The following is a 20,527-nucleotide window of genomic DNA, read 5'->3' on the forward strand; positions in this document are numbered from 1 at the left end:
CTTAGCCACTCAATCTGCTTGTGTTGCCACTTTCCGGGAGCTATGGACTTGGAACCCACTAGCATAAAAGGAAAGTTGCAGTGCACAGTCTCAGAGGTAGTGGTGTAAATAATCTCTGTTCCACATCTCCCATTTTAGATCTAGGAGGTTTACTTTTGTATATTTAGTTCATGTGGATTTTTTCTCAGACATGCGCATTCAATGATCTCTTCAGGTTGTTTCCTTTATTTCCTGCTTTGGAGAAAAAAGTCACATTTTGTCGATTAGGTTTCTCGTTGATTTTTATAACTGGGTTGTCAGCTGGGTAAATGAAAACTTTTGTAATAGTTTGCTTATTTAGTCATTTAAACATTAATTGTCCTATGCTGCAGAAGTAACAGTAATTTTAAAGCTGTTTGTTCTACCTTTCAATGCATTGCAGCCAGTAGGAAGCACTATTATATCCAATAACATATCCACCAGCTTGTCAGTAATGATCAGGGACTTTATTAACCAAAAACATTAACTTCCACACTTTTTTTGAGAATAAAAAACTGAAAATAAATGAACTAGCAGCAACTGACACTGATAATGAGAATCACTTGAACCTTCTCCTTTACGCTAAGGTTGACCATTTGAATGAATACAATATTTTGTGTATGTGATAAAATATAGGTGTGTATCAGTACAGCTCATTTGATCTTCTTAACTCCCAGAGTGGCCAAGTTTGAAGTATTTCATCTGTTGTGATCTCTGAAAACTTGTATCTCCAAAGATTCTGCTGATGTTTTTTACCTGTTGTTCTTTCAGTTTGAATTGATGCTTAAAAATCAAATTTAATCCAGAGCTGCACTGTGTATGTGGATTGAACATTTGATTGTATGATATAGTTTTAAAATGGTTTATTGAAATTTGTATGATCCTAAATTAATACCAGCTAGCAATTTGAATCTTAATGCAGGTTTCTGAATTTAGCATTGCACAGAATAGACTTTGTTTATATTGTGTTATATTTTGTCATCTACCTTCATTCGGTGTTTCTTTTTAATATTGAATGAACTAAATCATGGATAGTTAATTGGGAGCTTGAATAACGGATTTTTTTTCCAAAATTATTTCCATGTTTTAGCTCGTTCGCCAGTCTTCAGTGCCATGTTTGAACATGAAATGGAAGAAAGCAAAAAGGTGATGTATATCGTGATTCATAATCGGAGATAATATGGACCTTTCCTCCAACATACTCTATCTTTTAATTATGCCCCACTCATTAGAAAGATAATTAAGATGGAAAGCTCAGGTTTCCCTTTGTTCATAAATATGATGAGTGAAACCATCAGATTAGCCACTCGAAGATATGATTAATGTCAGAGGTCTTCTCTCTGAGCTGCTTTGGTAGCAACAGTAATAGAGTCAAGTTTATTTTGGAGCATGTGTAGGAAGGAACTGCAGATGCTGAAGAAGGGCCTGGACCCGAAACATCACCCATTCCCTCTATCCAGAGATGCAGCCTATCCCGCTGAGTTACTCCAGCATTTTGTGTCTATCTTTATTTTGGAGTAATTACTTTAGATTTATCTGGACACTTCAGATCAGCCAGTACATGATTAAGACTTTAAAGCCCCAGGATATACACAATGAGACTGGTTTGCTGAATGTCAATGTGTATACCTACGATTACACAAAAAACAAAGTATCTCGCCTTTCCATCTCTTTAATAACTTGGAATACATAGTTAGGATGAGAGGAATTTACAACATTTGATGGCCTCATCAGTTTTTAAAATGTGAAAAAATATATTTTATTGACCTAAATTTTGTTTTGCTTATGTTGGTGTAATAAAGTGCAATTAGGAAAAAATGTGGAATAACATGATATGTGCAATATTTGTCATTTGAAAGTTGTATATTGCGTAATTATAAAGTGAGTTGATGCATTTAATTTTAATTTTTTTAATTTTCACTGAGCAGCTGAAGATGGATATATTTCATAATTCTTTTTCTTTCCTAATTTTGTTATAGAATCGAGTGGAAATTAATGATGTGGAGCCTGAAGTATTTAAAGAGATGATGTGCTTTATTTATACGGGGAAAGCACCAAATCTTGACAAAATGGCAGATGACTTGCTTGCAGCTGCTGATAAGGTGAGAGAATGGGATTGTTGGCTAATATTTAACAAATGTACTGAATACCATTAAAATAAGGCTAATTGTGGTTATGCGATACTCTTGTTTCGTTTAGAGATATAGTGTGGAAACAGGCCCTTCAGCCCACCAGGTCCGCGCCGACCAGCAATCCCCGCATATTGAAACTATCCTACACATACTAGGGATAATTTTTACATTTGCCAAGCCAATTTTACCTACAAACCTGTACATCTTTGGAGTGTGGGAGGAAACCAAAGATCATGGAGAAAGCCAATGCGGTCACGGGGAGAACGTACAAACTCCATACAGACAGCACCCGTAGTTGGGATCGAACCTGGGTTTCTGGTGCTGTAAGGCGCCACTGTGCCGCCCCTGTTCACAGGGTGTTCCCTTTGAGACTTCATAGTCCACTCTTTAATTTCCATGAACCACCCCTTTCACATACCATTTTCCCTTGGATTGTTAAGCAATGCAATGCTCTCCAAACAAATGCAGAGTTGCAGTTCTAATTTTATTTACCAAAGAAAATGAATTTGGTGTTGCTAATGAAGTTATCATCACCACTAAATAGGTGGTAATCCCTTTTTCCATGGAATTGTAGGTCCAGAGTTTTCAAATCTACTGAAAACATACTTGCTTGGTGTGTGTCCAGTATCTGCTGAAGCAGTGACAGTTCATCATTCTCCGTACAAATACTGAGAGAATTTGTCCACGATCGTCTATCTTACCCAATATTACATTAATAATTTTAGCGCTCAATCGTTTCAACTAAATCACCATGTAAAACATGATCCGGCTACATTCAGAAGGCATGATATCTGACCTTCACTTTATCTCATTTCCGACTGCTTGAACATTAAGGCTTCACTGGTTTGCCTAGTTCCACATCCATTGCAAGACCACAGGCAGGTTTTCTGGACTGTCATAGTTGCTTTGATCTTCAACGATTTCTTCTGGCTTTCTTTGTCCCAGAGAGTAAACTGTATTTTTTGCTCACCTACAAGTCCTTTCTTCTTCATCTGACACACTTGCTACTTTAATCTCCTCAATGACATGACCACACACACGTTCACCGTTTTGGTGAACAAATTTCTTTCATCTGCTGTTTCATCTGCTTTTTTGATCATTATATTCCTTTGCTGTAGAACTGAGTACTTTCTATGACATTGTCCTTGTTTCCTTCAAAAATACCTTTCAAAGCTTTTGGTAATTGCTACAGTTACCGTTTCTGTAAACACTGTATCCCCATAGCTAATAATTTGCCTGGTATCGTGACATTTCTTCTAGACATTTTTTTCATCAACATTGTGGTAGGTTTATATTTCATCTGGATTAAAGTCTATACTATCAAACCTTTTTTCTGATGCCATGTTAGTCAGGTAGATTTTTCTTCTTCTTTGGTATTATAAAGGTAGATAATTTTCTGTTAACCATAATTTTTATCAGTTAAAGACTTAGTCAGAGAAAAGGATTTCTTCTTGTCTCAACATGGTCTATTTGGACATTATTAAAGCTCATCTGCATAAGCCTACATTTTAAGTATTCAATAACTTGTGTAATTCAGTACTGCTGCTATTCCTTTGCCAGTGTACCATTAGAGGCAGGAAACATGTTCCCAATGTTGGGGGAGTCCAGAACAAGGGGCCACAGTTTAAGAATAAGGGGTAGGCCATTTAGAACGGAGATGAGGAAGAACTTTTTCAGTCAGAGAGTGGTGAAGGTGTGGAATTCTCTGCCTCAGAAGGCAGTGGAGGCCAGTTCGTTGGATGCCTTCAAGAGAGAGCTAGATAGAGCTCTTAAGGATAGCGGAGTGAGGGGGTATGGAGAGAAGGCAGGAACGGGGTACTGATTGAGAGTGATCAGCCATGATCGCATTGAATGGCGGTGCTGGCTCGAAGGGCTGAATGGCCTACTCCTGCACCTATTGTCTATTGTCTATTGCCTATAAGACAAAACTGCAGTTCATAAAAAGATTCGCTCACCCATGGTTCATGGACTATCTCAGACATCTCCCTCCCGTTTCTGGACCTCACCATCTCCATCACAGGAGACAGACTAGTGACTGACATCTACTATAAACCCACTGACTCACACAGCTATCTGGACTACACTTCTTCCCACCCTGTCTCCTGCAAAAAGTCTATCCCCTACTCCCAATTCCTCCGTCTACGCCGCATCTGCACCCGGGATGAGGTGTTTCACACTAGGGCATCAGAGATGTCCTCATTCTTCAGGAAACGGGGCTTCCCCTCTTCCATTATAGATGAGGCTCTCACTAGGGTCTCTTCTACATCCCGCAGCTCCACTCTTGCTCCCCCTCCCCCCACTCGTAACAAGGACAGAATCCCCCTCGTTCTCACCTTTCACCCCACCAGCCAGCGTATCCAACAAATCATCCGCCAACATTTCCGTCACCTACAACGGGACCCCACCACTGGCCATATCTTCCCATCCCCTCCCCTTTCTGCGTTCCGCAGAGACCGTTCCCTCCATAACTCCCTGGTCCACTCGTCCCTTCCTACCCAAACCACCCCATCCCCGGGCACTTTCCCCTGCAACCGCACGAGATGCAACACCTGTCCCTTTACCTACCCCCTCAACTCCATCCAAGGACCCAAACAGTCTTGCCAGGTGAGACAGAGGTTCACCTGCACCTCCTCCAACCTCATTTATTGCATCGGCTGCTCCAGATGTCAACTTATTTACATCGCCGAAACCAAACGCAGTCTCGGCGATCGCTTCGCTCAACACCTGCGCTCGGTCCGCGTTAACCAATCTGATCTCCCGTTGGCTGAGCACTTCAACTCCCCCTCCCATTCCCAGTCTGACCTTTCTGTCATGGGCCTCCTCCAGTGCCATAGTGAGTCCCACCGGAAATTGGAGGAACAGCACCTCATATTTCGCCTGGTCAGCTTGCAGCCCAGTGGTATGAACATTGACTTCTCCAACTTTAGATAGTTCCTCTGTCCCTCTCTTCCCCTCCCCCTTCCCAGATCTGACACTGTCTTCCTGTCTCCATCTATATCCTTCCTTTGTCCCGCCCCCCTGACATCAGTCTGAAGAAGGGTCTCGACCCAAAACGTCGCCCATTCCTTCTCTCCTGAGATGCTGCCTGACCTGTTGAGTTACTCCAGCATTTTGTGAATAAATACCTACTTCATGGTGCTCGATTGAGTTAGTAAAAAAAACTTTATAGCGATTTAAAATGTTACTAATTGAAAATAAGTGAATAGTACTTCAAAGTTTAACTACTTGCATCCATCTTCAGTAAAAGGGACATTATAAAAACTGAATACCAATGGATGGAAAAGGAGATGAGTGGTTAGCATTTTTTAAATGATGTTAATATATTTAAGGAATAAAGTGCATCAAGGCCTGACAGAATACATTAAGGACATAGAAAGTGAACATTCCTGGGGCCCTGAAAATAAGAATCCGCAGCTGCCTTGTGCGTGGATGCATGCTGGAGAAGAGTATCCATATTTAAAGTGGAAGACAGAATTGATCTAACCAGTTAACTTAATACCTTGAATAGATTTAAGTTTAGAGATACAGCGCGGAAACAGGCCCTTCGGCCCCCGAAGTCCACTCCGACCAGTGGTCCCTGCACACTAACACTATCGTACACACACTAGGGACAATTTTACATTTATATCAAGCCAATTAACCAACAAGCCTGTTCGTCTTTGAAGTGTGGGAGGAAACCAAGAATCCCGGAGAAAACTCAGGCAGGTCACGGGGAGAACATACAAACTCCCGACAGATAAACACCCGTAGCAAGAGGAGTTGAGTATAGGAGCAAAGAGGTCCTTCTACAGTTGTACCGGGCCCTGGTGAGACCGCACCTGGAGTACTGTGTGCAGTTTTGGTCTCCAAATTTGAGGAAGGATATTCTTGCTATGGAGGGCGTGCAGCGTAGGTTCACTAGGTTAATTCCCGGAATGGCGGGACTGTCGTATGTTGAAAGGCTGGAGCGATTGGGCTTGTGTACACTGGAATTTAGAAGGATGAGGGGGGATCTTATTGAAACATATAAGATAATTAGGGGATTGGACACATTAGAGGCAGATAACATGTTCCCAATGTTGGGGGAGTCCAGAACAAGGGGCCACAGTTTAAGAATAAGGGGTAGGCCATTTAGAACGGAGATGAGGAAGAACTTTTTCAGTCAGAGAGTGGTGAAGGTGTGGAATTCTCTGCCTCAGAAGGCAGTGGAGGCCAGTTCGTTGGATGCTTTCAAGAGAGAGCTGGATAGAGCTCTTAAGGATAGCGGAGTGAGGGGGTATGGGGAGAAGGCAGGAACGGGGTACTGATTGAGAGTGATCAGCCATGATCGCATTGAATGGCGGTGCTGGCTCGAAGGGCTGAATGGCCTACTCCTGCACCTATTGTCTATTGTCTATTGTCTATTGTAGTCAAAATCGAACCCGGGTCTCTGGCGCTGTATATTTAAAAAAAAAATTAAATGAATGATTTTTAAGGGTGAAATTATCACATATGTAAAGAGAAAATAACCATAATCGATTTCAACACTGTGAAAAGCAATGAGGAGATGAGCTGCCTCATTAACGAAATGCACTGGATATTGTGCCATGGCTTATTTGAGGTGCTGCATGGAAGATCTTTCACCAATGATTAATTGGTATGAATTTAGTGAAATTATAACAGAGTGAATTAAAGTGAAGAGTAAAGCTGAAAGGATTGAAGGCATTTATCACCATGGGTGATATTTTAATGTCATCCATGGCCCATTTCTGGAAATCTTTGTTTGTTCTGTCAGTATTTTAAGACATTAGTTCGTTAAGAAAGGGGCTTTAGAATATTGTTCATAGGCTTGTTTCCACATTAAAGATTAAAGGCTCATACCACTCCCTCCAGCCCCGGTCTCTTTTCCTGGAGCCCCCACCCGCATCCCCTATCAGCCCAGTCACCTGCTCATTTCCCCTCCTCTATGCACACACATCTCCCATCACCAAGTCCAATATTTCCCTTTTATCTCCCCTCTCTCCTCACCCCGTCCCCTTCCATCCATATCCCTCTCCCAGGCTTTACATTTCACTCCTTTCTTTATCTGACGGCCTTTGTCACATACTTCACCCATCTGCCATTCAACCCTTCTCTCCCCCCCCCCCCCCCTCACTGTATGCACCTATTACTATCCAGGCTTTGCTCCATCCCACCTCTTTGGAAACTTAATATAGAATAGACTCATTACAAGGGTGCTAACAGGTCTGAGTTAGTAATCAGGAGGAATGACTTGGAAAATGGGATTCTTTCTCACAGGGATAAATCATAAGAAAATGTGTCAGAATATTAAAAAAGTGGGTTCAAGTTAATAGAAATAGATGGACCATCGATAACTAAATTTAAGGGACTTAGCTTGCTTTTTTGGTGGTCGTTTGGCTGAGGGGGAGTCTATTAAGGATTGTGTTGGATAGGTGACTAAGAAAAAATAAATATGATAAATGCATTGCTTACAAAGAGAATAAAGCGTATATGGACTGGTAGAGACATTGTTCTGTTTCTGTAATCAATTTTATTCTATTTTATTTAGAAATGCAACAGTACTTTATGCAATATATAGCTTATCATGCTATTTAACTGAAGTTTGGAGGTGGGTAGATTTGAGAACTCCTATTAGAAACCAAATATATTACATTATTTCAATAATTGCCTCGGATCCCAGCACAGATGAACTGTAGCTGCGGGATAAATCAGGATATTGTGGGGTTATACTGTGGAAGATTAATTAAACTGCACATTGCCCTCTTCTGGTTTTGACACTCGAGTGTTTATTATATAAAATGTTCATGTTACTTTGTGGGGGAAATGTGTTCATTATTAAAAACAACGATAAAAAATTGGAATGAATAGGAAAGAGAAAATAGGAATAAGAAGCTAAGTACAGATTAAAACATTTTTGTATGTATTCAGGAATGTTTGAATAGTGTTACAGCAATAAAATTAATGCAGTTACTTGCATAACAGTGCAATGATCAGCTTGTGCAGTGATTCATTTCATGATGCAGCCCAAATCTGATTTTAAAATACATAATAACACGCAGAGATGGATTTGATTTTCCAGTAGATGTGGCATCAGTCTGAAGACGGGTCTCGACCCGAAACATCACCCATTCCTTCTCTCCTAGATGCTGCCTGACCTGCTGAGTTACTCCAGCATTTTGTGATGGCATCAGTTGATACTACAATATATATATTTTAAAACATTCCTAGACTACTGGCACAATGAATGTCTCAGTATTCCACAACATCAAACCAACAAAATGTTCAAGGGTGGCTTCTACAAATAATAGAACCATATTTGTGTGTTAAGGTAGAAGCCGAATTAAGGCAGAATAATTTTTAATTAATTTCAGTGAAGGTAATCGGTCCTTTGGTATGTAATACTTGCCCATCATACGTTTCTAAATTATCCAAACTTTTATTGTTTCAGTATGCTCTGGAGCGCTTGAAGGTAATGTGTGAGGATGCTCTTTGCAGCAATTTGTCTGTGGAAAATGCAGCGGAAATTTTAATCCTGGCAGATCTACACAGTGCAGATCAACTCAAAACTCAAGCAGTAGATTTCATAAACTAGTGAGTACTGAAGTTCTAGTGGCTATTTTTTAATTTCGTTGTACTCGTTGCAATGACAATAAATGAATATTATTATTATTATTATGACAGAGCTTTAACCAGATTGTGCATGTCGGTTGCCAATGAATCAGTATGTTGTCCTTGCTTCTCTGCATATTGGCACACTGTTCCTGAAATTAAATGGAATTAATCTAAGAATCAACTGGTACCAAACTGCCCCGTATTTGCAAGTCTTCTTTTCACTGTCTTGAAACCTGGCATTTCAGCTAGGAGAATTATTCTCAAATCAGGTTTCGTTATGCAGAGAGCTTTATCATGGACAAAAACGTTTGTGTATGATAAAGATAGCTGCATAACCACCTGCCACTTGCCAGCCCGTCTATATTTTCCAGCTTTCTGCCCCCTACCCCATCAGTCTGAAGAAAGGTCCTGACCCGAAACATCGTCTGTCCATTTCATCCACAGATGCTGTCCTAACCCACTGAGTTCCTCTGGTACTCTCTTTTTTGCTCAAGAATACTTTAATGCTGACATTGAATCCTTAAATGTGTCATTGTAGGCTGGAAAGCTGCAGTAACTAAAAAATATTAACATATTTACAAAATTGGTTTTACAAAATGGGTTTACAAAATGTGTAAAAAATTGTAGTGGTTATATTAGTGTTTATATTCCTTTTTGATCTTAGTACCTCGCTTTGCATCTCTGAATGTAGAACCTACTTTGATCACATAGACTGAATTTGAAATAATCCAATTTACATATTAGTGAATACTAACTATACAACCTTTACATGCATCAGCTTATTTGCTCCTCTGAAAAGCATGCAAGTTAAATGGATGCTCAAAAAGCAGATAATGGACAATGTGTCTACTGTTAGCTTTGATCAATCAAATATGATGCAATTTTTACGTCACCTTTATTAACTGGTCACAGTTGTAATTCAGTATTGGTAATTCCACTAAAGTTTCCGTTCCAGAGCACCACATCCTAGCAATGTTTTTTATTAAATGGATGGTCTATGAATGAAGCTGGTAAAGTCTGGAGAGGTTTTTTTTAAATATACCACTATTATTTAACTGGTTGAGAGTTACATGAGATGAAAAAGTTTTAATTATAGAAAGGCATTCCACATACATGCTCGTTTAATTCAGTGGTCTTAATGAGAATAACTGGAGTTTCTATCGATAGCCACTCAAAACAGGTAATTATTAGTGTGTTTTTTTGTTCGTGTGATGAATTCTATTAAAATTCATATTTACATTATTCTTGCCAACAAAAATATTAATATTGTTCTGTGTGGGAAAGTGATAAAGTTACTTTTGTATGGATTCACAACGTTTATTCATATTATAAATCTGCCTTGGACATAGTGAAACTTTGGTAGGTATTTGACAGGAGCATTTTCAGACAACACTTGACACCAGGTCATGTAACGAGATATTAGGGCAGGTGTCCAGAAGCTTTGTCAAAATCGGTTTCAAACAACTTTTTAATGGAGAAGGTTTTGGAGGTCTAGGACATCTAAAGGCAAAATGTGTGCAGCTAAAGAGGTTAGAATAGGAGGAGTGTAGAAGGTTTTAGGGTCTGTATAAATTGAAGAGGTCAAAGCACTAGAGCATTAATGGCTAACAATTTTTAAATTAAGCGATCACTTACACCATGAAGGTGATTGATGTGAATTAAGATGCAAGTTAAATTTTGTACGTGCACTTTGAAGCCTTTTTGTGAGTGGAATTGAATTCAAAATAAAAAGAGGGACATTTAAATAATTCAGAAAAAAGCTGAGGCAGAGGCAGTGTGGGACAGTTGACATGATCTTAAGAATACCATTGACATGTAGATAAAGGCTCATATGGAGCCAGTATAACCTCTGGTTGCTGGAGATGGAATGGAAGAAGTGTCTCGTTAAGCAGTATTTGTGGTAGGGACAGTGGCTCTAGCCTTTACAATATTTATTTCCAAACTACTTTTGGCTTGACTATTGTTGGATGTTAAACAAGTGTTGTGACAATTTAGAGATTGTGGAGTTGTCCAGAGGCAATGGTGAATTGGAGGCGCCCATGGCCATTATTGGGGTGGAAACTGATGCTGCCTTTGTAATTTTGCCATGTAGCAACATTGTTGATAACAAATGGAAAAATAGTTTCTTGGGTTAATTTTGGGAACAGCCTTGCACGTAGTACAAGAGATTCGCTAGGCAATTTACCACTTGGATGAAGAATTTCTAATTGCAGTAACTTTTTATTTTGGCTTGGCTGGAGAGTGTGATTGGATAAAACTGAGTCATAGAGTCCTACAGCACAGAAAGAGGCCCTTCGGCCCATCATGTCCGTGCCGCCCGTTACCAAACACAGTCTAATTTTAATCCCATTTTCCCGCATTTGGACCGTAACCCTGAATGTAGCATTTCAAGTGCCCATCCAAATGCCTCTTAAACGTTGTGAGTGTTCCCGCCTCCACCACCACCCCAAGCAGTGAGTTCCAGACTCCAACCACCCTCTGGGTGAAAAAGTTCTTTCTCACATCCCCCCGAAACCTCCCTCCCCTTACCCTGCATCTATGTCCCCTCGTTGTTGAACCTTCCACCAGTGGAAGAAGTTCCCCGCCATCTACCTTATCTATGCCCCTCATGATCTTGTACACCTCGATCATGTCCCCTCTCAGCCTTCTCTGCTCCAGGGAAAACAACCCCAGTCTGCTCAGTCTCTCCTCATAGCCGAGGCCCTTCATCCCTGGCAGCATCCTGGTGAATCTCCTCTGCACCCTCTCCAAAGCTATCACATCCTTTCTATAATGTGGTGACCAGAACTGTACACAATACTCCAGCTGTGGCCTCACCAGTGTTCTGTACAATTCCATCATTACCCCCCTACTTTTATATTCGATGCCCCGGCTAATGAAGGCCGGTAACCCATATGCCTTTTTGACCACCCTGTCCACCTGTCCTGCTGCCTTCAAGGACTTGTGTACCTGTACTCCAAGGTCCCTCTGTACCCCTGTCTTCCCTAGGGTCCTTCCATTCATGGTATACTCCCTCTCCAAGTTATTCCTGCCAAAGTGCATCACCTCGCACTTTTCAGGATTAAATTCCATCTGCCACTGCTCCGCCCATCTGACCATCTCATCTATATCTTCCTGCAGCTTGCAGATCCCTTCCTCGCTATTTACCACCCCCCCTAACTTTGTGTCATCTGCAAACTTGCTGATCATGCCCTGTACGTTGACATCCAGATCATTAATGTAGATTACAAACAGTAAGGGACCCAACACCGATCCCTGCAGCACCCCACTGGACACCGGCCTCCAGTCACAGAAGCAACCTTCTACCATCACCCTCTGCCTTCTGTCACTAAGCCAGTTTTTTATCCATTTTGCCAAGGTGCCCTGGATCCCATGGGCTCTTACCTTCTTGACTAGTCTCCTGTGTGGGACCTTGTCAAAAGCCTTACTGAAATCCATGTATACCACATCCACTGCATTACCCCCATCTACCTCCTTGGTCACCCCTTCAAAAAATTCAATCAAGTCAGTCAGACACGACCTTCCATTAACAAAGCCATGTTGACTATCCTTAATTAACCCTCGATCCTCCAAGTGAAGACTGTTTCTGTCCCTCAGAATCTTTTCTAGCAGCTTCCCCACCACCGATGTCAGACTCACCGGCCTGTAGTTCCCAGGTTTATCCCTACTGCCCTTTTTAAATAATGGCACCACATTAGCTATCCTCCAGTCCTCCGGTACATCCCCTGTTGCAAGAGAAGCTCTGAAAATTTGAGTATATCCAAATGTTTTTTGCTGTACTTCCAAATAGTTATAACTATTTTATAATCCAGTAAGTTGCTAGGTAGGATCAATCTTTTGAAAAATATGCACTGATTTTTGCTTTCAAACAATATTTTTGACACTTATTAGTTTATTTTGCATTTGCTTGTGTTGTGCATTGGCCCTTTATTGCTGAATGTCAAAATTATTCCCAATACTGCAACCACATCTTAATCTGCAGTATGCCCTTTGGATTCAGTTTAAAAAAAAATCAAGGGCCTTTTTTAAAAAGGCAGTGTTTTCTATATTAAATGGTCATTTGCAATTATTTTTAAGGATGATTTTGAGCAACAACATGGTTTTCATATTGATAGATATTTGTGTGCGCGTGCACACGCACACACGCACGCACACACACACACTCTTGCCTCTACTCCACAATTTGAGATTTGTAACAAAATAAATCACATGTGGTTCAAGTGCACATTGTCAGATTTTATTAAAGGGTATTTTTATACATTTTGGTTTCACCATGTAGAAATTACAGCTGTGTTTATACATAGTCCCCCCATTTCAGGGCACCATAATGTTTGGGACACATGGCTTCAGTGATGCTTGTAATTGCTCAGGTGTCTTCAAATGCCTCCTTAATGCAGGTATAAGAGAGCTCTCAGCACCTGGTCTTTCCTCCAGTCTTTCCATCACATTCGGAACCTTTTATTGGTGTTTATCAACATGAGGACCAAAGTTGTGCCAATGAAAGTCATAGAAGCCAATATGAGACTGAGAAACAAGAAAAAAACTGTTAGAGACATCAGCCAAATCATAGGCTTACCATAATCAACTGTTTGGAACACCATGAAGTAGAAAGAGAGCACTGGTGAGCTTATTAATTGCAAAGGGACTGGCAGGCCAAGGATAACCTCCACAGCTGATGACAGAAGAATTCTCTCCAAAATAAAGAAAAATCCCCAAACACCTGTCCAACAGATCAGAAACACTCTTCAAGAGTCGGGTGTGGATTTGTCAATGACCATTGTCCGCAGAAGACTTCATGAACAGAAATACAGAGGCTACACTGCAAGATGCAAACCACTGGTTAGCTGCAAAAATAGGATGGCCAGGTTACAGTTTGCCAAGAAGTACTTAAAAGAGCAACCACAGTTCTGGAAAAAAGGTCTTGTGGACAGATGAGACGAAGATTAACATATATCAGAGTGATGGCAAGAGCAAAGTATGGAGGAGAGAAGGAACTGCCCAAGATCCAAAGCATACCACCTCATCAGTGAAACACGGTGGTGGGGGTGTTATGGCCTGGGCATGTATGGCTGCTGAAGTTACTGGCTCACTTCATTGATGATACAACTGCTGATGGTGGTAGCATAATGAATTCTGAAGTGTATAGACACATCCTATCTGCTCAAGGTCAAACAAATGCCTCAAAACTCATTGGCCGGCGGTTCATTCTACAGCAAGACAATGAACCCAAACAGACTGCTAAAGCAACAAAGGAGTTTTTCAAAGTTAAAAAATGGTCAACTCTTGATTGGCCAAGTCAATCACCCGATCTGAACCCAATTGAGCATGCCTGTTATATGCTGAAGAGAAAACTGAAGGGAACTAGCCCCCAAAACAAGCATATGCTAAAGATGGCTGCAATACAGGCCTGGCCTGTACATCACCAGAGAAGACACCCAGCAAATGGTGATATCCATGAATCGCAGACTTCAAGCAGTCATTGCATGCAAAGGATATGCAACAAAATACTAAACATGACTACTTTCATTTACATGACATTGCTGTGTCCCAAACATGATGGTGCCCTGAACTGGGGGGACTCTGTATAAACACTGCTGTAATTTCTACATGGTGAAACCAAAATGTATAAAAATGGCCTTTATTAAAATCTGACAATGTGCACTTTAACCACATGGGATTTTTTTCTATTACAAATCTGAAATTGTGGAGTACAGAGGCAATTAAATAAATGATGGGTCTTTGTCCCAAACATTATGGAGGGCATTGTATGTATGTGGACTGTCCATGAGCCGATTTCTACATTAGTAGGAAACATCTATTTCTGTCGTACCCCAATATCTTATCACTTTACATGCATTTGCTATAATTCTTCCAATTCCTTGAATAATCACCCCAACACTGCCTGTAATTAAGCTAATGAAATGTATACACAGTATCCAGTCATTAATTAATACCATGAAAAATTATTATTGCTAGCTTGGAAAATCCTTTAAAATTGTTCTGGAGAAATAGTATGAAGTTGATAGCTCAAGTCATTTGTCACTTGCATATATTTGTTGATATAGCATATTGGGAATGGAAAACGGTACTGCCCCAGTTTAATGTGATCAGGTTTTGATGATTATTTGGGGGGGGAAACACCTTTTTGGATAAGAATATGAATAAAATTATTATTCCTCTCAATAGACAATAGACAATAGACAATAGGTGCAGGAGTAGGCCATTCAGCCCTTCGAGCCAGCACCGCCATTCAATGCGATCATGGCTGATCACTCTCAATCAGTACCCCGTTCCTGCCTTCTCCCCATACCCCCTCACTCCGCTATCCTTAAGAGCTCTATCCAGCTCTCTCTTGAAAGCATCCAACGAACTGGCCTCCACTGCCTTCTGAGGCAGAGAATTCCACACCTTCACCACCCTCTGACTGAAAAAGTTCTTCCTCATCTCCGTTCTAAATGGCCTACCCCTTATTCTCAAACTGTGGCCCCTTGTTCTGGACTCCCCCAACATTGGGAACATGTTATCTGCCTCTAATGTGTCAAATCCCCTAATTATCTTATATGTTTCAATAAGATCCCCCCTCATCCTTCTAAATTCCAGTGTATACAAGCCCAATCGCTCCAGCCTTTCAACATACGACAGTCCCGCCATTCCGGGAATTAACCTAGTGAACCTACGCTGCACGCCCTCTCATGGTGCTAGACAGAGTAAGAGGAGCCAATGCTTCCCAATGTGGTACTCAAAACAGATTAAATGGAATTTGGAGCATTACTCTCTGGCTCATTTCTGGTTCTCTCTGGTTCAGAGAGACTGCAGCAGCTTTGACTTGGCACCTTCATATTGGTTACAGGCAGTGTTGCCCCAATTGTCCATAGGCATACTGCAAGTTATTAGGTGAATTAGAGAAACTTGCAGCATCTCTAACTAAAAAAAGCCCCAACGTTTATCCACAATTAAATGTGGATAAACATATTTAAAATGCAGAGCACATTTCCCTTTCATATCGTGTTTTTGTCACACTGAAATGTTTGGGCAAAATAATTACATGGTTTGAATGAAAGAATTGACCTGCAATCTTTCTTTCAAGCTGATTTTCTAGCTAAAGAATACTAACATCAACCTGTTCTAGTTGTGCTCTTCCCGTTGTTGAAATGGTATATACAGTCTAAAATGTTATTTTATTGTCCTCTGCTTGTTTGTAGAAATTGTTCTCCATTTCAGTTGCAAACTTTTCTCCTTTCAGATTGTTTGTTCTCAAAGTATTGCATTGGTCACTCTGACTTATTTGCCAGTTTATCATTTAGTCGTCGTATAATTAAGGTTCTTTATACATTCAAGAATTTATTGCCATGTGTTGGTGCGTGTTTCAACAAAGAATTCAAGAAATAATTTCAAATTAGATGGTTGGTATATTTTTTTAAAGTAAAATAACATTATTTGCAATGCACAACTGGAAAATGTAAAGGTTCTGCATGGAAATAATACACATCCATTTTTAATGCTAGAAACATAACTGCAGAATGGACATTTATATTAATGCAATACAGCATCAATCTACTTATAGAATACAAGTGGCGGCTCCCAAGGGTCGGGCCATACTACTGCCGACCCCTCGGCACGGGAATGGACCAGTCCAGGGGGGCGGTCCGGTACCATGTATATAAGGACAAGGTTTTGGGCGCGAGACCCGTCTGATAACCGAGGAATAATAAAACAGAACGTCGCCTTTATTTCGGGCCTCTTCCGACGCGCCACATTGGTGACCTCGACGGTCCATTCATACTAGGATAGACATTTCATGGATAGCCGACCGTCCGTCCGGCTCGCAGGCCGACCAGGCCGCAGCTGTCGACGCGGTAGGCATCAAGCTCCCGACCTTCTGGACCACCCGGGCTCGCGTTTGGTTTTACCAAGCGGAGGCCCAGTTCCAGCTGCGGGGCATCACTTCGGATGACACCCGTTTTTTCCACCTGGTGGGAGCCCTTGACCAGGACACGGCCGAAGAGGTAACGGAGTTCCTCCAGGACCCCCCGGCCCACGATAAATATACAGCCCTTAAGGAGCTGCTGCTCCAAACCTACGGGCTAACCCGAATGGAGCGGGCCGAAAGGCTCCTCCACATGCCAGGCCTCGGTGACCGGCGCCCACCTAGTCTCCTGATGGAGATGGTCGCGTTGCTCGACGGGCACAGACCGTGCCTGATGTTTGAATACACGTACCTGCACCTGCTGCCGGCCGACATTCGCCTGCAGCTCACCGACGCCTCCTTCGATGACACCCGGGCCCTCGGCAGGCGCGCGGACGCGCTGTGGGTGGCGCGCCGTGATGACGTCAGCGCACTAAACGTCACTCGAGAAGCGCCCGATTTTCTCCGGTCGGGCGGGGGAGCTGTGGAAGGAGTGACAGCTATGCCCCGGAGGCTTGCGAGATCGCCCCCGGTGGCCATTGCAGGTCCTGCACCCGCACATGCACCTGCAGTCCCACACCAGCAGGCTCCAGCCAGCACCAGCAGGAGGCACTGGTGTTATTATCACCAGCGCTGGGGTGCTGCAGCCCGACAATGCCGCCAGCCGTGCACGTTCCCGGGAAACGCCGGGGCCGGCTGCCAATAGTCCCCGCGGCGGCTGGCCAGATTCACCGCCTCTTCGCCTGGGATCGGCGCTCCGGGGGCCGCTTCCTCGTGGATACCGGGGCGGAGCTGAGCGTCCTGCCCCCTTCGCTGCTGGACATTCGTTCTGGGAAGCAGGGGCCCATCCTCACCGCTGCAAACGGGAGCCACATTCGGACTTATGGCGTCCGCACGGTCCACATCGTTTTCGGTGCCAGTCATTTCACGTGGCAGTTTACAATCGCCGACGTCTCCCAGCCGTTGCTCGGGGCTGACTTTCTGCGGGCTCATTCTCTCCTGGTGGACGTCAGGCAGCAGCGCTTGGTCCACTCCGCCACGATGGAGCCCATTGCGCTGCGGCTAAATGAGCCCGTTGTACGCCCGCTGTCGTCCGTGGACTCCCATTTCGCTCGGGCTCTGGCGGAGTTTCCAGATATTATGGCCCCGCAATTCCGGTCGTCGACCCCCAAGCACGGGGTGTTCCATTACATAACAACTACAGGCCCACCCCTCCACGCACGAGCACGCCGACTGCCGCCTGAGAAGCTACGCCTGGCACGACAGGAGTTCCGCACGATGGAGTCCTTGGGGATCGTCCGCCCTTCCAACAACCCATGGGCATCCTCACTCCACATGGTCCCCAAGGCAAACGGGGGCTGGAGACCTTGCGGGGATTATCGCCGGCTGAACGTCGCTACCGCCGAGGACCGATACCCCGTGCCCCACATCCAGGACTTCAACGCCCATTTGGCCGGGGCCACGATATTCTCGAAGGTGGATCTGGTGCGAGGCTACAACCAGATCCCGGTCCACCCGGAAGATGTGCCCAAGACGGCAATCATCACGCTGTTCGGACTCTATGAGTTCGTACGGATGCCGTTCGGCCTCAAGAACGCCACACAGTCATTCCAGCGATTAATGAACGGCGTGTGTCGTGGGCTGGATTTCCTGTTCGTCTACCTCGACGACATGTTGGTAGCCAGCCGCTCGCGGCAGGAGCACTGTGCCCACCTCCGGCAGCTCTTTCAGCGGCTCAGCGAGCACGGGTTGGCTATAAACCTCGCCAAGTGCCGCTTTGGCGTGGCCACAATTGACTTTCTCGGCGGTTCCCCTGCCGGACAAAGTAGACGCCATCCGCCGGTTTCCCCGTCCGTCCTCGGTGCGTGGCCTGCAGGAGTTCGTCGGCATGGTGGCCTTTTATCACCGGTTCCTGCCATCCGCGGCCCACATCATGCGGCCGCTATACGAGCTGCTGGCGGGCAAGCGTAAGAAGGTCGTGTGGACCGACGAGGCGGTAACCGCTTTTGACGACGTAAACGAGGTCCTGGCTCGGGCTGTGCTGCTGGATCACCCACGGGAGGATGCCCCGACAGCCCTTACGGTGGACGCCTCAGAGTTGGCGGTTGGTGCCGTACTGGAGCAACTGACGGACGGGGGTTGGCGCCCCCTGGCCTTCTTCAGCCGGCACCTCAACAACGCCCAGAGGAAGTACAGCGCCTTCGACCGCGAGCTCCTCGCCCTGTACCTTGCCGTTCGTCACTTCCGCTATTTTCTGGAGGGCCGCCCGTTCACCGCTTACACGGACCACAAGCCGCTCACGTTCGCCCTGGCAAAGGTCTCCGACCCATGGTCTGCCCGACAGCAGCGCCAGTTGGCGCACATCTCGGAGTTCACTACCTCCATCCACTTCATCGAGGGGAAGGAAAACCGGGTGGCCGACGCGTTGTCTCGCTCCGCCATCAATGCCGTTTTAGAAGTGGCGCCCGGCATTGATTATTCTGCCCTGGCGGAGGCCCAGCTAACGGACGGGGAGATGCCCGCCTACCGGACTGCCATCTCTGGCCTCCGCCTTGAGTATGTTCCCCTCGGCCCCGGAGGAGCGACGATACTGTGCGATGTGTCGGCAGGTCAGCCGTGCCCCATCGTCCCGGCCGCGTGGCGCCGGAGAGTGTTCGACGTGGTCCACGGGCTGTCTCACCCACCCATCCGGGCGACGACCGCACTGGTAGCTGCGCGGTTCATGTGGCATGGTCTGCGCAAGCAGGTTGGCCACTGGGCCCGGACCTGCATTCCGTGCCAGACGGCAAAGATTCAACGCCACGTCCGGGCGCCACTCCAAGAGATCGGTCTACCCTGCCGACGTTTCGACCACCTGCACGTGGACATTGTGGGCCCGCTCCCGCCGTCCCGGGGCATCACCCACCCCCGCACGGTGGTGGACCGCTTCACACGGTGGCTGGAGGCCATACCGCTGGACGATACATCAACAGCCACATGCGCTCGTGCGTTGGCCGTGCACTGGATTGCTCGCTTTGGGGTGCCGGTGGTCATCTCATCGGACCGGGTGCCACAGTTCACCTCCGAGCTGTGGTCGGCCATGGCCCACCTGTTGGGTGTGCGGCTGCACCACACCACGGCCTATCACCCGCAGGCAAACGGCCTGGTGGAGAGGTTCCACCGGCAGCTGAAGACAGCGCTGAAGGCGCGACTCTCCGGCCCCGACTGGATGGACGAGCTACCATGGGTCTTGCTGGGCATCCGGACTGCGCCCAAGGAGGACCTGGCTTCATCATCAGCGGAGCTCGTATACGGGTCCCCGCTCACGGTGCCCGGGGAGTTCGTGCCCTCGTTGCCGGGGCGAGAGGAACCGCCCTCATCCACCCTACAGCGCCTCCGAGAGCGAGTTGGCAAGCTCTCACCTGTGCCGATGTTCCGCCATGGGACATTACGCTCTTACGTGCCATTGGCCCTCCGGGACTGCGCCTTTGTGTTCCTGCGCCGTGACGCCCTTTGGACGCCACTCCAGAGGCCGTGTGAGGGCCCGTACCGGGTGCTGGAGCACGGACAGACAACCTTTGTCTTGGACATGGGGGGCCGGCCGGAGGCCGTGTCAATTGACCGCCTGAAGCCGGCCCACTTAGACATTGACCAACCAGTGCGGGTTACCCAGCCTCGGCCACGAGGTCGCCCACCCTTCCGGGACCCACCACCTGTCCCTCCAACTGTGCCTCCGCCGGCCCCTCTGTCGACCGATTACCGTACGCGGTCCGGTCGGGTTGTGCGACCACCTGTGCGCTTCGTGCCTCTGGTTCTGTGGCGGCTCCCAAGGGTCGGGCCATACTACTACCGACCCCTCGGCACGGGAATGGACCAGTCCAGGGGGGCGGTCCGGTACTAT

General features: G+C 45.3%; 1 protein-coding gene across 2 annotated transcripts in view; it reads left to right on the plus strand.

Moving 5' to 3' along the window:
• spop (speckle type BTB/POZ protein) overlaps window positions 1–20,527 on the plus strand; it is a 111,584-nt gene that overhangs the window by 85,174 nt on the left and 5,883 nt on the right. For both annotated transcript variants that reach the window (XM_078424415.1, XM_078424417.1), the window contains exons 7-9: window positions 1,109–1,164; window positions 1,998–2,120; window positions 8,578–8,720. In XM_078424415.1, the coding sequence (XP_078280541.1) occupies window positions 1,109–1,164; window positions 1,998–2,120; window positions 8,578–8,720 (322 nt within the window). The remainder of the gene's footprint in view (window positions 1–1,108; window positions 1,165–1,997; window positions 2,121–8,577; window positions 8,721–20,527) is intronic.

Source organism: Rhinoraja longicauda, chromosome 29 (genome assembly GCF_053455715.1).
Source record: "Rhinoraja longicauda isolate Sanriku21f chromosome 29, sRhiLon1.1, whole genome shotgun sequence".
Lineage (NCBI taxonomy): Eukaryota > Metazoa > Chordata > Chondrichthyes > Rajiformes > Arhynchobatidae > Rhinoraja > Rhinoraja longicauda.